A 16,552-nucleotide genomic window follows, 5' to 3' on the forward strand; every position below is an offset into this window, starting at 1 on the left:
CCATGTCCAAAAAAGATGGGCTGGGGATACCACTATCCTAAAAAGGTTAGTAAAATAAAGATGTTTAGCATGTATGTATGACTAAACCAATTTTTTTTTTGAGGGAATGATGATAAAATAAAATTAATGGTCTGATGCCATGTCCTGTGAATTTGGCCATGTGGCGCTACAAGTTCCTCTTCAAGAAGCATGATGAGGATTTCTTTGACAAGTACCTCAGCGCGAGGATGTGGAGGCCGGCAAGGCCAAGATCGAGGTGGGTGCACTCCTGCCGCACGAGATCACCTCAGCTGCCTAACGCTTCGAACCTGTAAACCTGCCGCACGAGGATGTGGACGACAACGTTTCAAACCTGCTATCGTGCCGCATGGTGGATGACCTCCGCTCCAAGGGTTCGCTTCGCAACAGCATCTCAGTCTGCGGCCTGTCAGGAGCATCGACGGCACCTCGTGAAGGTCTGCATCTAGCCTGGAGTTGTACTATGATCTTTATAATATAAATGAGACACGTATTATCATGCAAAAAGTCCACCGTCCCAATCTTAAGAAAAAATAAACTTCGGAAACAGCCAAAAAGTGCACGTTGGGCTACCGAATCGGCCCACTTAAGAAAGAGATGTGCATAAGAGATCACACACATCCAACCTGAGAAGAGGATTAATATGCCGGATTCAAGATGGTGAGGATACAAAAATATGGACTGACAATTGTTTACCTAGAGGCGAGATGGTGTGGCCGTACGGCAAACACGGAAATAACCCACCTGTTCTTGTCTCTGATTTGATTGGTCATGCCTCAGCCACGTGGGATGTTGTCCGGCTACAGGAGTTTTGTCTCCCAATTTAGGGCATATACAATGGTTAATAAGATAGCCTTATCTTAAGTTTTGCATGTAATTTAAAGAGGGAAAAAAAGTCTATAATGGGTCATCTCTTAGCCTTATCTTCAATAACTAGCAATTCCTAAAAACGTGGTGAGACATATTGTGCTAAGAGATCATCTTTTGTCTTCTCTTAAATAAGAGAAGACAAGTCTTTTCTTATGAGTTCTCTCTCTTCCACCTCATCATTGATCCTACGTGGCAGTCCTAAAATAGCACCATTGTACATGCCCTTATATTCCAGCAATATTACGCAATACATTGTGCGAAATATGGATATCCGTGATACTTGGGATTGGTTTTTTGAAAAGAATGGGAGCTTCTCCATATGGTCTGTATATAACATGTTGGTAGACACAAAAAGGAGGGATGCATGGCTAGAAGGGACAGCGGGTCATCGAGCTTTGACATGGATGGAACGGTCTGCGTGTATAACATGTTGGTACACACAAAAAGAAGGAGAGATGCATGGCTAGAAGGGACAGCAGGGTCATCGAGCTTTGACCGTAATGAAAAGCCTTGGAATCTTCTATGGAAGACAATGGATCCCGGTAAAACTCAAATGTTTTTATGGCGGCTAGCAAAATAATCTTTGCCAACAAATGATATCAGGACACATAGGAAGTTGGGCACCTCAAGTTCATGTGGACTATGCGGTGCACAAGATTCATGGCTTCACTCTTTGCTCGAGTTTTCAATGGCGAGATGAATTTGGGCCCTGGTTGATGATGACCTAGCGGAACATTTACGTGAGAAGACAGAGCCAAATGCAAAACAGTGGAATTTCGCCATGATTGATTCTTTATCTCATGTGACGTTTACCAAACTAGCAGTGACATTTCGGGAATTTGGTGGGCAGGAAGAAAGGCCACACACGAAGAAGTCTATCAAAGCCCGCCATAAACTTATGCTTTCATCAATCGTTTCATTGCTGGTCTCGAGTTTCTTCCTGTATGGAGTAACAGGGATTCGCTAAGCCTCATGTGGATCCGCCAGTATCCTGATCGCTGGAGAGAGGGGCTGCCCCTGCTGACTGCTGCCTGTCGGGATACTTTTAGAAACTACATGGGCAGTTTAGCTTAGGTTGTAAACGGCATAACAGATGTGGCTACACTTGAGCCGATTGCTTGTCGGGAAGGACTATGTTTGGCCAAGATTGGATGATCCAAAACGTGGTAATAGCAGCGGACTCCAATCAAGTTATAAGTGACATATAGAAAAACAACAGTGGTGTTTATGGAGCAATCATCAGTGAAATTAGACATAGAACTTCTTTCTATAAACTGTAATATCATGTTTGAAGGTAGAGCCTCTAATGGTGATGCGCTTCCTTTTTCTAGGTAGACATGGTAGCCTTTTGTTGCTGGTTGATAATTATATTTATCATTACAACAGAGCAAGGAGGCGAATGATTCACAAAAATTAAAGTGCAAGAACTGAATGCACCTTCCTGGTGCATACATATAGTAGCTTAAGTGTTACTAACTAGGAAGCGAGGTCGGCGTGCACCGGTGGCGGCACGTGGTAGTGAGGTGGCATGTAATACAGCGGTGGTGTTGCTGGCGGGTGATAGCGGCGAGGATGGGCTTGCACTGGTGGCGGCAACGGGAACGAGGACTTCAGGCTTGATGGTAAGGGGTCCGCCGGGATTGGTGGAGGGAAACTTCCTACTTTGCCTTCTGTCCTTGCAGAACTCATGCCACCTGCTGAATAAGCGGTGGTGTATCGGATATGCAGCAGCAACGGGACCATCGCCATCACGACGAACTGTCTTGCCATGTTTGTTAGGTGCGAGCAACCTGCCCGCTGTTGCAGGATGATCAATCTGGATCTCCTCACGGCCTTCTATATATCATAGAGGTTGATGCATGCGTATCTTGTCAATTAGTAATATAATTATGAATCGAACGATTGAGCTTGATTGGGTTGGATTTGAGTAATAATTTCCTTCATGATTTTCGATTCCTTCATCGTTCGGATTTGCCAATCGTCAGTCAGATCGGCGCAATCATATTTATTTGTTACTACATTTAGATCCATTTGTTATGGATAGACATGGAAGGGTGTAATGTGCCGAACATTTAGGCTCGGCCTGTGGACACCCCACTAATGCACCGTGCTATGTACTCCCTCCGTTCCTAAATATAAGGTGTATTAGTTTTTTAAAATGTCAAACGGTCTATGCGTTTGACCAACTTTATAGCGAAATATATAAAGATTTACAATACTAAATATATCAAATACAAAAATATATTTCATGGTGAATCAAGTGATGATGATTTGGTATTCTAGATATTGATGGTTTTTTCTATAAGCTTGGTCAAAGTTGGAGAAGTTTGACTTTTTTTAAAAATAATACACCTTATATTTAGAAACGGAGGGAGTAGCGAGCAAGGATTATGTTTATTTTATAAGCATTTTAACATGGTCCCTCTTACCTCCGGTAGATAAGGATATATATGAACTGTTGATTTTATTAAATGGTGGGACCAAATAATTAGCTTTTGTAAATAAAGGAAGCTGCAACCGGTCACCTCTTGCCTCGGCCAGATAAGGAAACACTTCTCCAAATCTTTCGTGACATGAGAGAAAATCACGGGGGCAAAAATCTTTTCTCCCAACTCTCGTATCACTTAAAAATCGTCCGATGACCAACCCTCTAAATCCTTTTTCCGTATTTCCATCTCCAAAACCTGAATAAAATTTTAAATTTTGAAAGAAATTAGCAACAATCACTTCATATGAAAATAGTGGAAAAATTTAAAATGGATGAAAATCAAAAAAGCATAATATAAGGTATTTAACCCACAACTTCAGAAAATAGACAGTGTGCTAACGAGTATGACACAAATCTAATTTATTTCATGAAATATTTTCGAGTATTTTTCTAGTGTCACGTTTTTCTGTGACCTGGCGATATTTTCATTATAAGTCACACCTGTTAGTGGCATCAATCTTGTTAATTAGGAATGGAATAGTTTCCTTTTAGTCGAGCGCGCTGCTAAAGATAGTAATATACTATCTTATACCTTATTTTTACTAATCGGAAACATCATATGAGCCTCCATATTAATCATAGAGATACAACAATAATAACAGTGGAATTGGTTAATATACAATTAATAGGATTAAAAGAAATCTAAATGTTTCACATAGCAGTGTTATGATTGTCCTAAAATACAAACATAGCAGTCCTATCAGGTCACAGTACAAAATGCGCAGCTTCCAAAATAGACACGATTACCGCCTGCCACCAAGCAAAATCCACTAAAACAATGCCCCCCGTCTCAACATGTTTGTTGCATCGGATTGGCCTGAAGTAATAGCAAGAAGATTTACTAGCAATCAATGCAAAGGAAATCCCCATGTGTATGTGTATGGATCCGGTCATAGTAAAGGATGCATGCTTACAAGTGATAATACAATTCAAATTGTGTGAATTATAGAGCTGCAACGAATAAACTAAAATCTAAATTATAAAGAAAAGAAAACAAACAAATTAAAATAGACAAACGAAGAATAAATAAAAACATGAAATGAGTAACTGATATACAAATATGATAAAAATATCATGAAAGGGGACATTTCTTTGGTTTACAGTCACATGAATTCCAAAATTGGATGTTCATGAATAAAAGAAATGTAAGCATGTTAGCCCGAAATAAAGTCAAGCGGGCCTTTTGATTCTCCCTCTCTCTCTCGCCACCCATCATGGCACATGGCCAAATATCTCCCTCTCCCAAGATAATTCCAAAATCGTCTCGGCACAATGCAAACCCTATTTGAAGAATTAAGCGTCAAATTGCTAGAGTTTCCAATGGAGAGAGGACGGGACCCTAGCGGTTGGGTGGGCCGGCCCAATTTTAGCTAGCGTACACACGGGTTTTGCCAACCTTCCAGAAGGTTAATTCTGGTTCTTTACCTGTTTTGGGAACCATTAGCAAGGCTCATGTGCTGACATTACTCATTTTCTTTTTTTTTTCTTGTTCTAGCTGTTTCTTTTGCCAATTTTCTTTGATTTCGTTCTTATTTTATTTTTTATTTTTATTTTACAAATACTCCCTATGTAAACTAATATAAGGCGTTTTAGGCACCACAAAGGGAGACGTTTCTTTTTCTAAAACACTCAAAAATTGAAAATAAATGTTTGGAATTTTAAATTTGTTTGGCATTCAGGAAATCTTCCAGATATTTTCATAAAATGAATGTGTTTCAAATTTTATTGAAAATTAAAAAAATTATCACATTTTCCAAATTTTGTTTACAAATACAAAAACATCATGTTTACAAAAAATGGTCATGCTCTTGAAAAAAGATCAAAAATGAAAAAAAAAAGAATTTCAAAAAAGGTTAGCATTTCCAAATTTAGTTTGTGATTTGAGAATATGTTCGGAAAATTAAAATATGTTCATAATTACAAAAAAAATCGTGTTAAAAAAAGTTTGAAAATTCAAAAGATGTTCTTAATTTTTAATAATTGTTCTAAGACTTTTCTTTAAAAAATTCATTACACAAACTCTGCATGTAAGTTATAGTACCTCGATTTGGTTTGCTACATGTATCAGTTTGTTCTAGTGCATGTTTCTCAAACTGACTGCAAACATCCACCCACTCGCTTCACTACATGCGCCAATGGTCGGCCCAGTCGAGGGCCACCTGTGTGTTATGCCGCCAATATGCTGCAAAGAGCGGCAGATGGGAGATCCCCACACACTTCGGGACATCCTAATCAGCACCGTATTTGATCCACATGTTAAGCACATTCAGGGATGTCCCATTTTTCAATCCTTTAGTGTTGCTGTTGTGCTATGATTTAATTTTTTTTATGTGTGTGTGTGTGTGGGGAGGGGGGGGGGTTATTTTCAAGTCTATTTTTTGGGTATTTTTGTTGTTGTAAGTACTTTTTGCTCCACATTTTCCTTTTTGGCTTTCTATAGGATTTTTATTTCTCTTCTACTGCTTATTTCATTATGTTTGCCATAGTTCTTTGGCTTTTTGCTTTGCTCCATATTATTTTTTGATTTAGTTATTTTTTCTTTCTGGTTTTCATTTTTCTCTTCATATTTTGAATTTTTTTATTTACTCTTTTTCCTTTCCCTATTTATTCCCTTTTTCATTAGTAAAAACACATTTGTCTTTGTGTGCATATGAATATTTCTGAAGAAAGTATGTTGTGAATATGTTTGAAAGCCTGGTGATCATTTTTTAATACATGGTGAATATTTTTTAAACATGCAGTGAAGTTGCCCAATGAATATTCATCAACATAGAGTGTACACTTTTTTTAACAAGGTGGACTGTTTTTAGTAAATGATGAATATTTTTTAAATGCACATTAAACATCTTTGGAATACAGGATGAACTGTTTTTTAAGCATGTGAATATTTCCTAATAGACAACAAACCTTTTTTAAATACGGTGGACTTTTTTAGTTCACGATGAACATTTTTACACGTTGATTTTCTTTTACGAAAGTGTTCTGCAGAAAAATATAAATGTTCACTTGGTTTTTTGAATGTCCATTAAATTTTAACAAAATTTTTATGTAAATATAAAGAGGTTTTCCTCTAAAGAATGACCTTTTTATAGAAAGCGTAAAACCGTCCTAGAAACCAAGATAATTGGGGGTAACCAAAGACCATTCTGTAAAACCAAATTGTGGGAGATCTTTGGGAAGAAAAGTAGATGCTACATGACATTTGGGCCGAAAGTGTACCGACTGCAGCATCTGCGTCACACGCCCTATTCCGACACAAACAAGCATCATATAGGAGCACTCTGCCTTAATCCAAGCCTATTTGGCGCCTGAAGCGTCATATATAGGCAATTTTGTAAACTGGCGCCTGTGACAACTTTATTAATCTCAAGATGATACGCCTGCTCAGTCAGTCGAAGGTCCACATAAGGGTAGGATGTGCATACGTACATTCATAGAGGTGATTCTATGCTCGTGTATGTGAGCGACTTTGATTGTACTATTCTAAAAAAATGCCACTCGAGGACCTGGAAACATAAAGGCGTTATCATGTCTTTGATTTCCTAAGGCGGCACTCCCAAATATTATGCGGCTGAGTAGTTTTGTTTGGGCTATGTTGATGGACCCTATATTTTACATTGGTAAATCATTCACGTCACCTTGACGCAGCCCCATACATGGTTAATTGACTCATAGAGATTTGTTATCAAATCTGAGTATATTCTTCTGTCTTAACAAAGAGCACGGGAACATTCGATTTTAGTACGGACGTGCTTATGACGGGGTAAACACATAGCTGAAGAAACCATACACACTCTCCCACAATACAAATTATTTGCATCACAAGAAAAACTTGCAGCAAAATAAATTTTAATGTGGTCATGCTATAACCTCTCCGAATCTAGTAATCTGCAGTCTACTTAGCTAAACTAAGCTATGTCAAAGTTCTTAGGCAAAAACTGTCTATGCTTGTTTTATCAATAAGAATCATCAAACGCATAATGGTTTTGGAGAATTAATCTGAAGCTTATGCGTTGTTCTCAACTTCTTCATGGTTCATTAGCTCTGTTGAGTTCCTTTTTTCTAAGCACATTTCTCCATCCATTTGCTCCTTTGAGCTACTCTTTTTTAGAAACCAAAGTTTGGAGTAGGATGGAGAATTCTATTTCAAGAAAAAACTGTACAAATCAAAATTCAGTTACCATTGAAATTTGTCTGATCAATACAAAATAACTGTGAGAATACAATACGAATGAAATCTTCCTCAAAAAGTATAGACCCTGTTTGGTTCATAATTCCTAGGACTTGTTTTAGTCCCAACTTATAAGTCCCAAGGCCCTTAAATGTCTCTACTTGTTTGGTTCCTGGGACTTAACATGGACTAAAAGATCATATTATAACTATAAGTCCCTATAAGTTCCTCCTTGAAAGTCTTATTTCATATGTCTCAAATGCCCACTTTAAGTCCCTATAAGTCCCTCATGTTTGGTTTAGATGAGACTTATAGGGAACTTTTTAAGTCCCTAAACCAATAAGGCCCTGGAAACAAACACCCTCATAGTCTGAGTACTATTTTGCTACTTGGAGTCCATCATCATATCTGCCATATATCAAAAGTGTGTCTACAGCTTTGCAACACAAATAAATCAGTAAATATATATGGTACATACATACAAAGAGCCTGTAGTCCAAGAAACTGAAAATACAGCACTTAGAGATCTGTACCTCCGATCAATGGCGGAGCTACGTCAACGTCAGGCAGGGCAGCGGCTCCCCCAGCCCAAACGATTTTTTATTTTCATCACGTACATAGTAATGGCCCTCGCTGCCCTGCACCTTGCGTTAGGAGTTATTAGGTTCATCTTGACGCACGTTGCACGTATAAGCCCATGCTCACGAATTGACGCACACATCAAGCCCATTGCTCCGCTGCTAGTGTGTTGTACTCCATCGACCCAGAAGGATCGACAAGCCGACGCAGACACCTACGCACAGGCTCAAGCCCAGACACCGTCACCGTGGAGACTACAAGGGATTTGGCTACTCAGGAGACAGGAAGTGAGGAGGTAGTTTCCGCCGCGAGCGTCATCGGCCACTACCCTGGCGCTGAGGTGTAGGTGGGTGTTGTGGTGGTCAAGGGCGCGCCGGGCATCGCCACTCGCCGCCGTCGTCGCCAGCCGCCACGGCCCACGGATTGCGCTGCCAAAAAATCCGTATGATTGAGGCGATCTCAGCAGCGTGGCGTAGAGGTGTGGTGTGCAAGCCGTCGCGTTAGCAGTAGATTGCAGGGAGGCAGCGGCCTTGTTAATGTCTTCCCGTCATCATTGTCATTTTGATCCGGAGCTCCATGGTCCCATCGAGCTGGAATGGTTGCACTGTCCGATTTGTTCGAAGGTCCTGCTAGCACGTCATCAAGTTTCAGCCAACGTGGTGTCGTCTGCGTCCGTCTAGGAATCTCACGTCGAACCGGGATACCTTGAGCTCGTCTGACCTGAACCCGTCCCTTCATGATCTCGTCTCGCAGGTCCTGAACTCCTGATGCATCCCACCTGTCGTGACTCCGGGGAATGAACTTGGGCTTGGGCGCCACTATTGAGGTCGCACGATGAGCCGGTCCCGAGGAACAGAGCAACTGCGAACAGGTAGCGCCAGAACACGTCCCCGGGCTGGGGCGGCCATAGCTGGTCCTCAGATTATGCCATTGGCATATGCCTTGTCGTTTTTTTACTTTTGTCGTAGCTGATCGTGTAGCCTCTGTGGTTTTCTCCGTATTTATTATTGGCTGAATGCAATAGCATGTACTGTAAGAGGGAGGACTCCAGGCCTACGAACACCAAGAAATCTCCCCCCTTTCCTTGTTATATTGCCTGATTCGTTGTATAGATCTATATTTAAATCTCGGCCATCCATCTTTATGGTTTACACAAAATCAACGGATATAAAGGAGTGACTTATAGAGAACTATGAAAGCCTCCTCCCTTTAATATTAGGTAAAGATAAAGATATGCATATAAATTAAAACATGGAAAAAATATTGCCCCGCTCCCATGTTTTCTCCGATATGAGTGAATTGTCATGATTGAAACGACAATGATACTAGAGTGAGAATATAAAAATGAAGCCTACTAGATACTTGATAACCTAATACAAGCCATTTTTTAAATATTGTCTACCTAAAAGTTTAACCACTAATAGTTGAATTTGGTGTTTTCACACTTAGAGCCCGAGATATACAAGGCTAGGTGGGCCGGTCAAACAATCCTCTTTGATGAAGGTGAAGACGTCATTGTTTAGAATCATTTGGCGGACAACACCAGTAATGTAGTTACAAAGAGATGTTTAGTTCCTCTATTGGATCGAGTATGGAGACACCTTCCCATTGTCTACTAACAATACCCAAGGCCATAGGCTTGATTCTTGTGACACGACTATTTCGATCGCAAGAAATGCCACTGCACCCACATGGCTCTTTGCATTATGCCATTAGTAGGAATCATTGTGATCCTTGAATATGTTGCCATGAAGGCCTTCATGATCCGCTCGATCACCCGACTAAATGCATGGACTATTGGAACACGAGCACAATGACAATGTAAATAATAAGGCTACACATACCATGACTCAAATTACGTAGAGTGAGAATATAAATACAAGCCTACTAGACAATAGGTCACCTGATAAAAGTCGTTTTTAAACCAGTGTCTACCGAAAAAATGAACCACAAATAGTGGAGCTTTGTGTCTTCAGTGAGGTCGAGATATACCAGGCCAGGAGGCCATTAAAACAATCATCATTGATGAAGGTGAAGAATCTTTACTGAGAATCATCTGGCGGACAGCACCAGTCAAGTAGTTACTAGAAATGTTTATTTCCTCTAGTCCATCAAGTTTGGAAACTTGCCTACAGGATACGCAAACCCCAAGCATGCGATACATTGGTCATTCGCCCCAAGTTACTTTGCACATTGATAGTTCACCTTCTCTACATGTTAGCTAGTTATATGCCTCATATTTCTTTAACATTTGATATATTTTTATACTCCATTGAGCAACCTTGTGACATGCGCTCCTCGTAGGCCGGGCATTACTTGAGCTTTCCATAGAAGAAAGTTTCCCCTAGTCAACTTCCCGGACGGCGGAGCACCGAGGTTGAGGATGATTGTGGTCGAAGTGGAAGACATGGCGGTGGAGGTAGAATGACCGATAGTTAGTCTGGGAAGATGTTGGCTCTGTATACCATATTGGGTTGGAAGGGTTCCTACTCCTCGTAAGGAGCCGCATGGTGTTTATTTATGTGCGACGGGAAAGCCCCTATTCGCGGCGTACAAGCAAAGGCCGATCGCTAGGATATAGCTGCGTAGAAGAGAGAACTAAATAGCTTACGAGAGGGAATAGAGATAGAAGATAGTTGAGATTACATCAAGTTTAAACAATATCATCTAACAACATCTACATGCTCGCCTATGTGACTGCGGGGGCCAGGCGAGATGGGCCTTCCTCGACCACGTCCACCTGTCGGTTGAAGCCGAGAATGCTCGGGTCCAGCTCGGAGAAGAATTCATGCCGCCCACACATGTGGTTGCTGACGCCAGAGTCCATGAACCAAGCCGTGTCGTAGTGACCATCCTGCTTCGTCGCCGTAGCATTGGATCGCTCCTCGTTGAGTAGGACGTGCTCGACGGACAGCGCGCTGGGACGTACCACGGTGAGCGACTCCAGGCTCATGATCAGCAACGCCTGCTCCTCTTCCTGACCTTGCACAAGGTTTGTTCGCCCCTTGCGTTCCTTCTGCGGCTCCCGGCACTGCTTGGAGAAGTGACCCATATGGTCACTTTACGTGGGACATGTCCCGTTCACCGTTGCCGCCATTGCCGGTCTTGTTCTTGGGCTTGCCCTTCTTGCGACTGTTGCCGCTGGCGTCGGAGCCTTGCCCTTGCTCGCGCTGCTTCCTGCAGGCCTCCCACTCCAACTCCTTCAGGAAGAGGCTGCCGCTCGCGCGCTGTGTCGTCGTCGATCCCCCGCCACGTGCCCACGTCCCTCCGAGGAACGCAGACGCCCGATCAGTTCTTCAACTTACAGGGTGTTCAGATCGAGGAGGGCTTCGATGGAGCATGCCAACTGTGCGTAGTGCTCCGGGACGACGCGCAAGATCTTCTGCACGATCTTCACTTCCTCCACCGTGTCGCCGAGGTGCATGATGCGCATGGTGAGCGCGTCGAGGGTCTCCCGTCGTGGAACTCGATCTAATCGAATTCCTTGCGCGGCCGTTGCGCCGTGGCCTCCTTGACGTGATTAGCTCCGAGGCGTGGTGCGCACCGCGTCCCACACGGCTTTGGTCCTGCCCTTCACTGCGAGCGCACCCACCATCTCGGGGGGCACTGAGCGCAGGAGTGCCGCGAGCGCAGCCTTGTCGTTGGCCACGCTGCTGGTGTTGCCTTCCGCCGCGTCCCACATCAGGTTGGCCTCCGTGTTGATCTGCATCACTAGAGCCCACTCGACGTAGTTCGTGGCAGTGAGCATTGGCCATACCGTGTTGCCGCCGGTGATGATGCGCTCCTGCACCGTGCGCTCGTGGACGACGATCTCGTTCGCCACGACGAACGCGACTCCTACCGTGGCTCTAGTGCCGTGTGCGCGATGGAGTCACATAGCGATGATCAGCAGGTGACAGCATGGGCGCCGGTGTCCGTGTCCCGCTCCCACTCCGCATGGTCCCTCATGAACGCTCTGATACTAGATGTCAGTTCTGGACCTGAAACTCGATAGTGCTGAAAGCAAAATTGAGAGAGCAAAGAACAATGGAGTCTGAAGATTTTTTGGTGCCATGTAAACCTTACGGCTTTTCTCGTTTCTTTCTCTCTATGCTCGAAAAAACATCTAGTAACATATTTTAATTCATTAAACAAAGAGTTCCCTCTATGCTCTATTCCATCTGTCTACCATCACCACTTCATATATGTTGCTACAGCCAGGTATTTTTCTTGGAGAGAACAAGCTACAGAACACGTACGTACGCGAGTACGCAACACATAAAAAGGGTATGATATATGTTTGTGTTCATATTACACGACTCGGAGAACCATGCATATATCTAATAATATAGATAAATGTGCTCGGTGTATATTGATAAGCAAACTCACGATTATTGTTTAGTTATCAAATGTAAGCCTATTTCCAACACCATTTTTTTTAGTTTTTTCTTCTATAAAGAGGATGTGATGAATGTTATCAAGGAAAAAATACAGGCTAAATATTCTTCTTAAGCCTCTCAACCTCAGCTTCTGACAGAATTTATGACTATGCTCTGCTATCAAAAGTCAAAACCTCCGATAACCAAAGCTTGCCATTACTTTTACCCTTCACCAAATGCTTGATGGCTCGGAAGTTTCTGCTGGAGGCATCCATATTGTCTCATGATTTCTACATCCTTCGCCTGAGGCAAGGTACATAATTGCATGTTGAGCATCTCAGCCCCTGCTTTCCAGCCACTTCTGCTTCGGTAGACCCCCCTTAAACATATCGATGGCTCAGATTATCCCATACCCCTTCATAATTAAGGGTAAGATTGTCCTTTTTAAAAGTACGTTTACACGGGCCGGTCCATTAAGCCACGTCCAATATAAGGAACGTAAAAATATTAAGAAAAAAGGGTACTTGACGAATTGAACTCAAGACCTCACAATTAGAGCCCTACGCTGCTATCCAGTTCCCCACACAGCCGCTTGTATTATTTTGTAGTGCGAAATATATAAGAAGACACAACAGTGTTCACATATAAGAAATATTTTCTGAAAAAAGGTTTGAAACTCTAATTGAAAAAAATGTGATCAATTTTGAAATGCCGGATATTTATTGAATTTATGAACGGAATTTGACCTAATATTTTTTGAAATTTGAACAAAATTTCAAAACATGAATGATTTCCAAACATCTTTCGAAACATAAACAATTTTTAAATTTTGTTGTTTTACTTTTTCATTATTGTTTGTCCTGTTTTCCTTCTATTTTTTTATCTTTACTTCATTTTATTTTCTTTATTAAAATCAATGAACTATTTCTAAATCATGAACCTTTTCTAGAATTCGTGAACTTTTCAAATTTGTGAATATTTCTTAAATTTACAAACTTTGTTTTCAAATCCATGAACTTTTTTGCAAGTAGTGGGCATTCCCATGGTAGGCATCCATGTCATATTTGAACGATTTCCGACAAAGTATGCAAGTTGCGACACGTCTGGCCATTTATCGGCCCTTTTTATCGAGAAATCTCCAGAAAATACAAAAAATGTCGATAACAAAAACAACTTGGTATGGGGCCTTTAATTGCTCATATAAGAGCATCCAATTGCCATAATTATTTGTTGGACCTGCCTACATGTTTAATTGTGTTAAGCTAGTATGAAGCTTGATAAAAGAAACATGTACTAACACCTACCACCGGTCATTTTTTTATTCATTGTTTTGATATAGCTTACCGCTCATGCCAAGTGGTCAGCTACCACCGGTCACTGTAGCATGAGAAAGAAATTCTTCATTATCCTGTAGTGAATGCATGGCCAATTTGATTGTTCGGAAGTAAAATATAATTGCATGTTGAGCATCTCAGCCCCTGCTTTCCAGCAAGCTATATTCCAGTGAAAGCGTCCAACTGAAGCTTATCGTTTTCACCCTCCATCAAATCCTTGTTGCCTTGAGTTACCTCCACCTTCATCTTAAGGTCCTCCAATTCCGTCAAGATTTCTTTCTTCTCAGCATCAAATGCCTTTGCAGATGCATCTTCCTCAACCTCCAACCGAAGGTTATCATTTTCAGCCTTCACCTTACCATAATCATCCTCCAACTCCAAGTTCTTTGCCAGAGCTGCCTTGAGCCTCGACTCCAAAGATTCTACCATCGCATCCAGCTCTGCCTTCTGTGCCCCCATGACCTTCAGCTCCTGCTCCTTATCCTTAATTTTCTTCTTCGCTTCTTCCTGGTACGCATCTGCTGCTTTCATGAGCGCCAAAACCGCCTTCCTCGCGTCCTCCATCTCCTCCGCCTTCTCCTTAATTTGCTTCCTTGCCGCTTCTTGGTATGTATCGGCGGTGTTCATTAGCATCAGACATGCCTTCCTCGTGTTCTCCAATTCCTCTGCCTTTGCCCTAATTTGCTTCTTGGCTTCCTCTTGGTACCTATCGGCAGCACTAATGAAGAGCAGGCCTGCCTCCCGGGTGTCCTCCCTTTGCTTGGACAGCTCACCGGACAGTCCGGTGTTTTGGCGCTCCAGCTCTCGCACCTTGTGCCCCAGTGTCAAGACCTGGGTCGAGGACACCTGAGCAGTCCTCTTCTTCTCTGCCAGTTGCCTCTCCAGTTCACGCTTCTCGTTGGACAGTCGGGAATTTTCTTGCTCTAGCCTCCGTGCCCTATAATATTCTTCAACATAGTCTGCAGTGTATGTTTTAAAAAAGGGGGTAATTACTAATTAGTAATTGGTGGAGAGAGATGCATGGGATCACGCTGCAGGCTGGACTGCACACATGGAGATGGGATTGATTTGGTGTAGCGCACCTGACCAATACGAACGACCATAATACGACATGTTGCAGATACTTGCACTTGCTTGCGGCCGCTGTTGTGTTGTCACGCACTCGTACGTCGAAGGTAAAAGATGCAGCCCGTCGTCCTGCATGCCCATGTGGATGGAAGCTGCCTCGGGTGAATATCTATCTATATGTAGATAAGGGACCCGAAAAATGAAAAGAGAGAAGGAAAGGATGGAGTGTCGATGAGGAAGGCGAAGGAGAGAAGGCATACATGGAGTGCTGCCGGTGAATTAAGAAGAGGTAGGATGCATGGAGTGTTGGTGAGGGAAGAAGTAGTGGAGGGAAGGTATGTGCATAATGTGTTGCCAAATTAAAGACTGAGGGAGTGGGGCTCAGCTCATGTGTCTGGTCCAAGACATCTCGCATGATTCTTTTAAGGAAACTAGAGGATCCGGGGCCCATACAGATTGATTATATTAAAAACCAAGGATAAAACAAAAGTTTTTTTAGAAAAGGAGGATGACCCCCGGCCACTGCATCTAGGCGATGCATATGACCACTTTATTAATTATTCTCACAAGACCTTACAAAGTCATACAACAGTAAGACTAAAGCCGTCGTCTAAGCAACAAACTGTCGCTACACCTATCCAGTTGATGAAAGGGCGCAGATAGCCTGGGCCTAATACCGAACATACATCGCAGCCAAGCCTAACATCTAAGACCTGAGACCCCAACCTAGCCACTTGCCGGGTCTGGGGCACACACTGGTCCGACGTGCTCTCAGAGGCCGCCGCTGCCAACTGCCACCGCTCCATCTTCAGAACTGTACTGATGCATCAACCTTGCTCGATCTAGCTATCGTCGACGCCACCATGGCGCCCAGCGGCACCTTCTCCGTGCGTGCAAACAGCTGAGCACGTCGCGGTCGCCACTGATACACTTTAGCGTCATGCTGCCAAGTACCACCAACTGACACAGCTTGAAGTCCTTGGAAGATCTGTCGTGCGTAGCACCTGCCAACCAGGCATGACAAAGCGTAGCACCTGTCGGTCAGGCATGACTTGACATCTTCACCGAAGCTCCGTGCAAGACGAAGCCGCTCCACCTCCTGCCTCTGACTTCCAGCGCTGCTCCACAAACGATGCTCTCAAGAGAGAAACGACACAACAGTGCCGCCATCGTCTGATCTGGAACACCATATCCTAGGGTTTCTCCAGGAGCAACACGAGTGGGTCGACAGTAGTTACACGACGATGCCTCCATCAAGGTAACGGCGAGAACGCCGCCATCGCCTGCCGTCGGCTCGGTTTTCACCGGCAACCATGTCTTCCCTACTCTTAGCCGGGACTAGATGAAGGATCTTGAGATCCGATCACCAAGCCTTTGGCCGGCCATCTCTGAAAGAAGATGACCAGCACATCCACCAGCGTCACCACGCCAGGCACGCGTCGCCGCCAGCACCCCCATGGTGCCTAGAGGCCGACAAGCCCCGACAAACACCACGCCTCGCCAGCCGCCATGGCCCAGACCAAAGCACCACCAGGTCCAGATCAGATCCTGGTCAGGGCCCCAAGCCGCAGCCGCCGCGGAGGCAGGACCACTGGACGGTGCCCTGCCCTCCACCCCGCCGTAGGACTGAGTCATCGCCGAAAGAACTCACGCCCCCGCCAGGAGA

At 43.4% G+C, this 16,552-nt stretch overlaps 1 protein-coding gene across 1 annotated transcript; it reads right to left on the reverse strand.

The window, feature by feature from the left end:
• Window positions 1–13,977: 13,977 nt before the first annotated feature.
• LOC119273354 (cingulin-like) lies at window positions 13,978–15,027 on the reverse strand. Its single transcript, XM_037554538.1, has 2 exons — window positions 14,901–15,027; window positions 13,978–14,777 (listed from the first exon to the last, which is right to left on the reverse strand). Exons 1-2 carry the CDS (start codon window positions 15,025–15,027, stop codon window positions 13,978–13,980), a joined length of 927 nt encoding a protein of 308 aa, XP_037410435.1.
• Between the last annotated feature and the right edge of the window lie 1,525 nt (window positions 15,028–16,552).

This window comes from Triticum dicoccoides, chromosome 3A, assembly GCF_002162155.2.
Source record: "Triticum dicoccoides isolate Atlit2015 ecotype Zavitan chromosome 3A, WEW_v2.0, whole genome shotgun sequence".
Lineage (NCBI taxonomy): Eukaryota > Viridiplantae > Streptophyta > Magnoliopsida > Poales > Poaceae > Triticum > Triticum dicoccoides.

Coding starts and splice junctions, on each gene's coding strand:
- LOC119273354 (XM_037554538.1), bottom strand. CDS start 15,027: ATGGGCATGCAGGACGACGGGCTGCATCTTTTACCTTCGACGTACGAG. Junction 14,778..14,900: donor TGGTCGTTCGTATTGGTCAG/GTGCGCTACACC, acceptor CATACACTGCAG/ACTATGTTGAAGAATATTAT.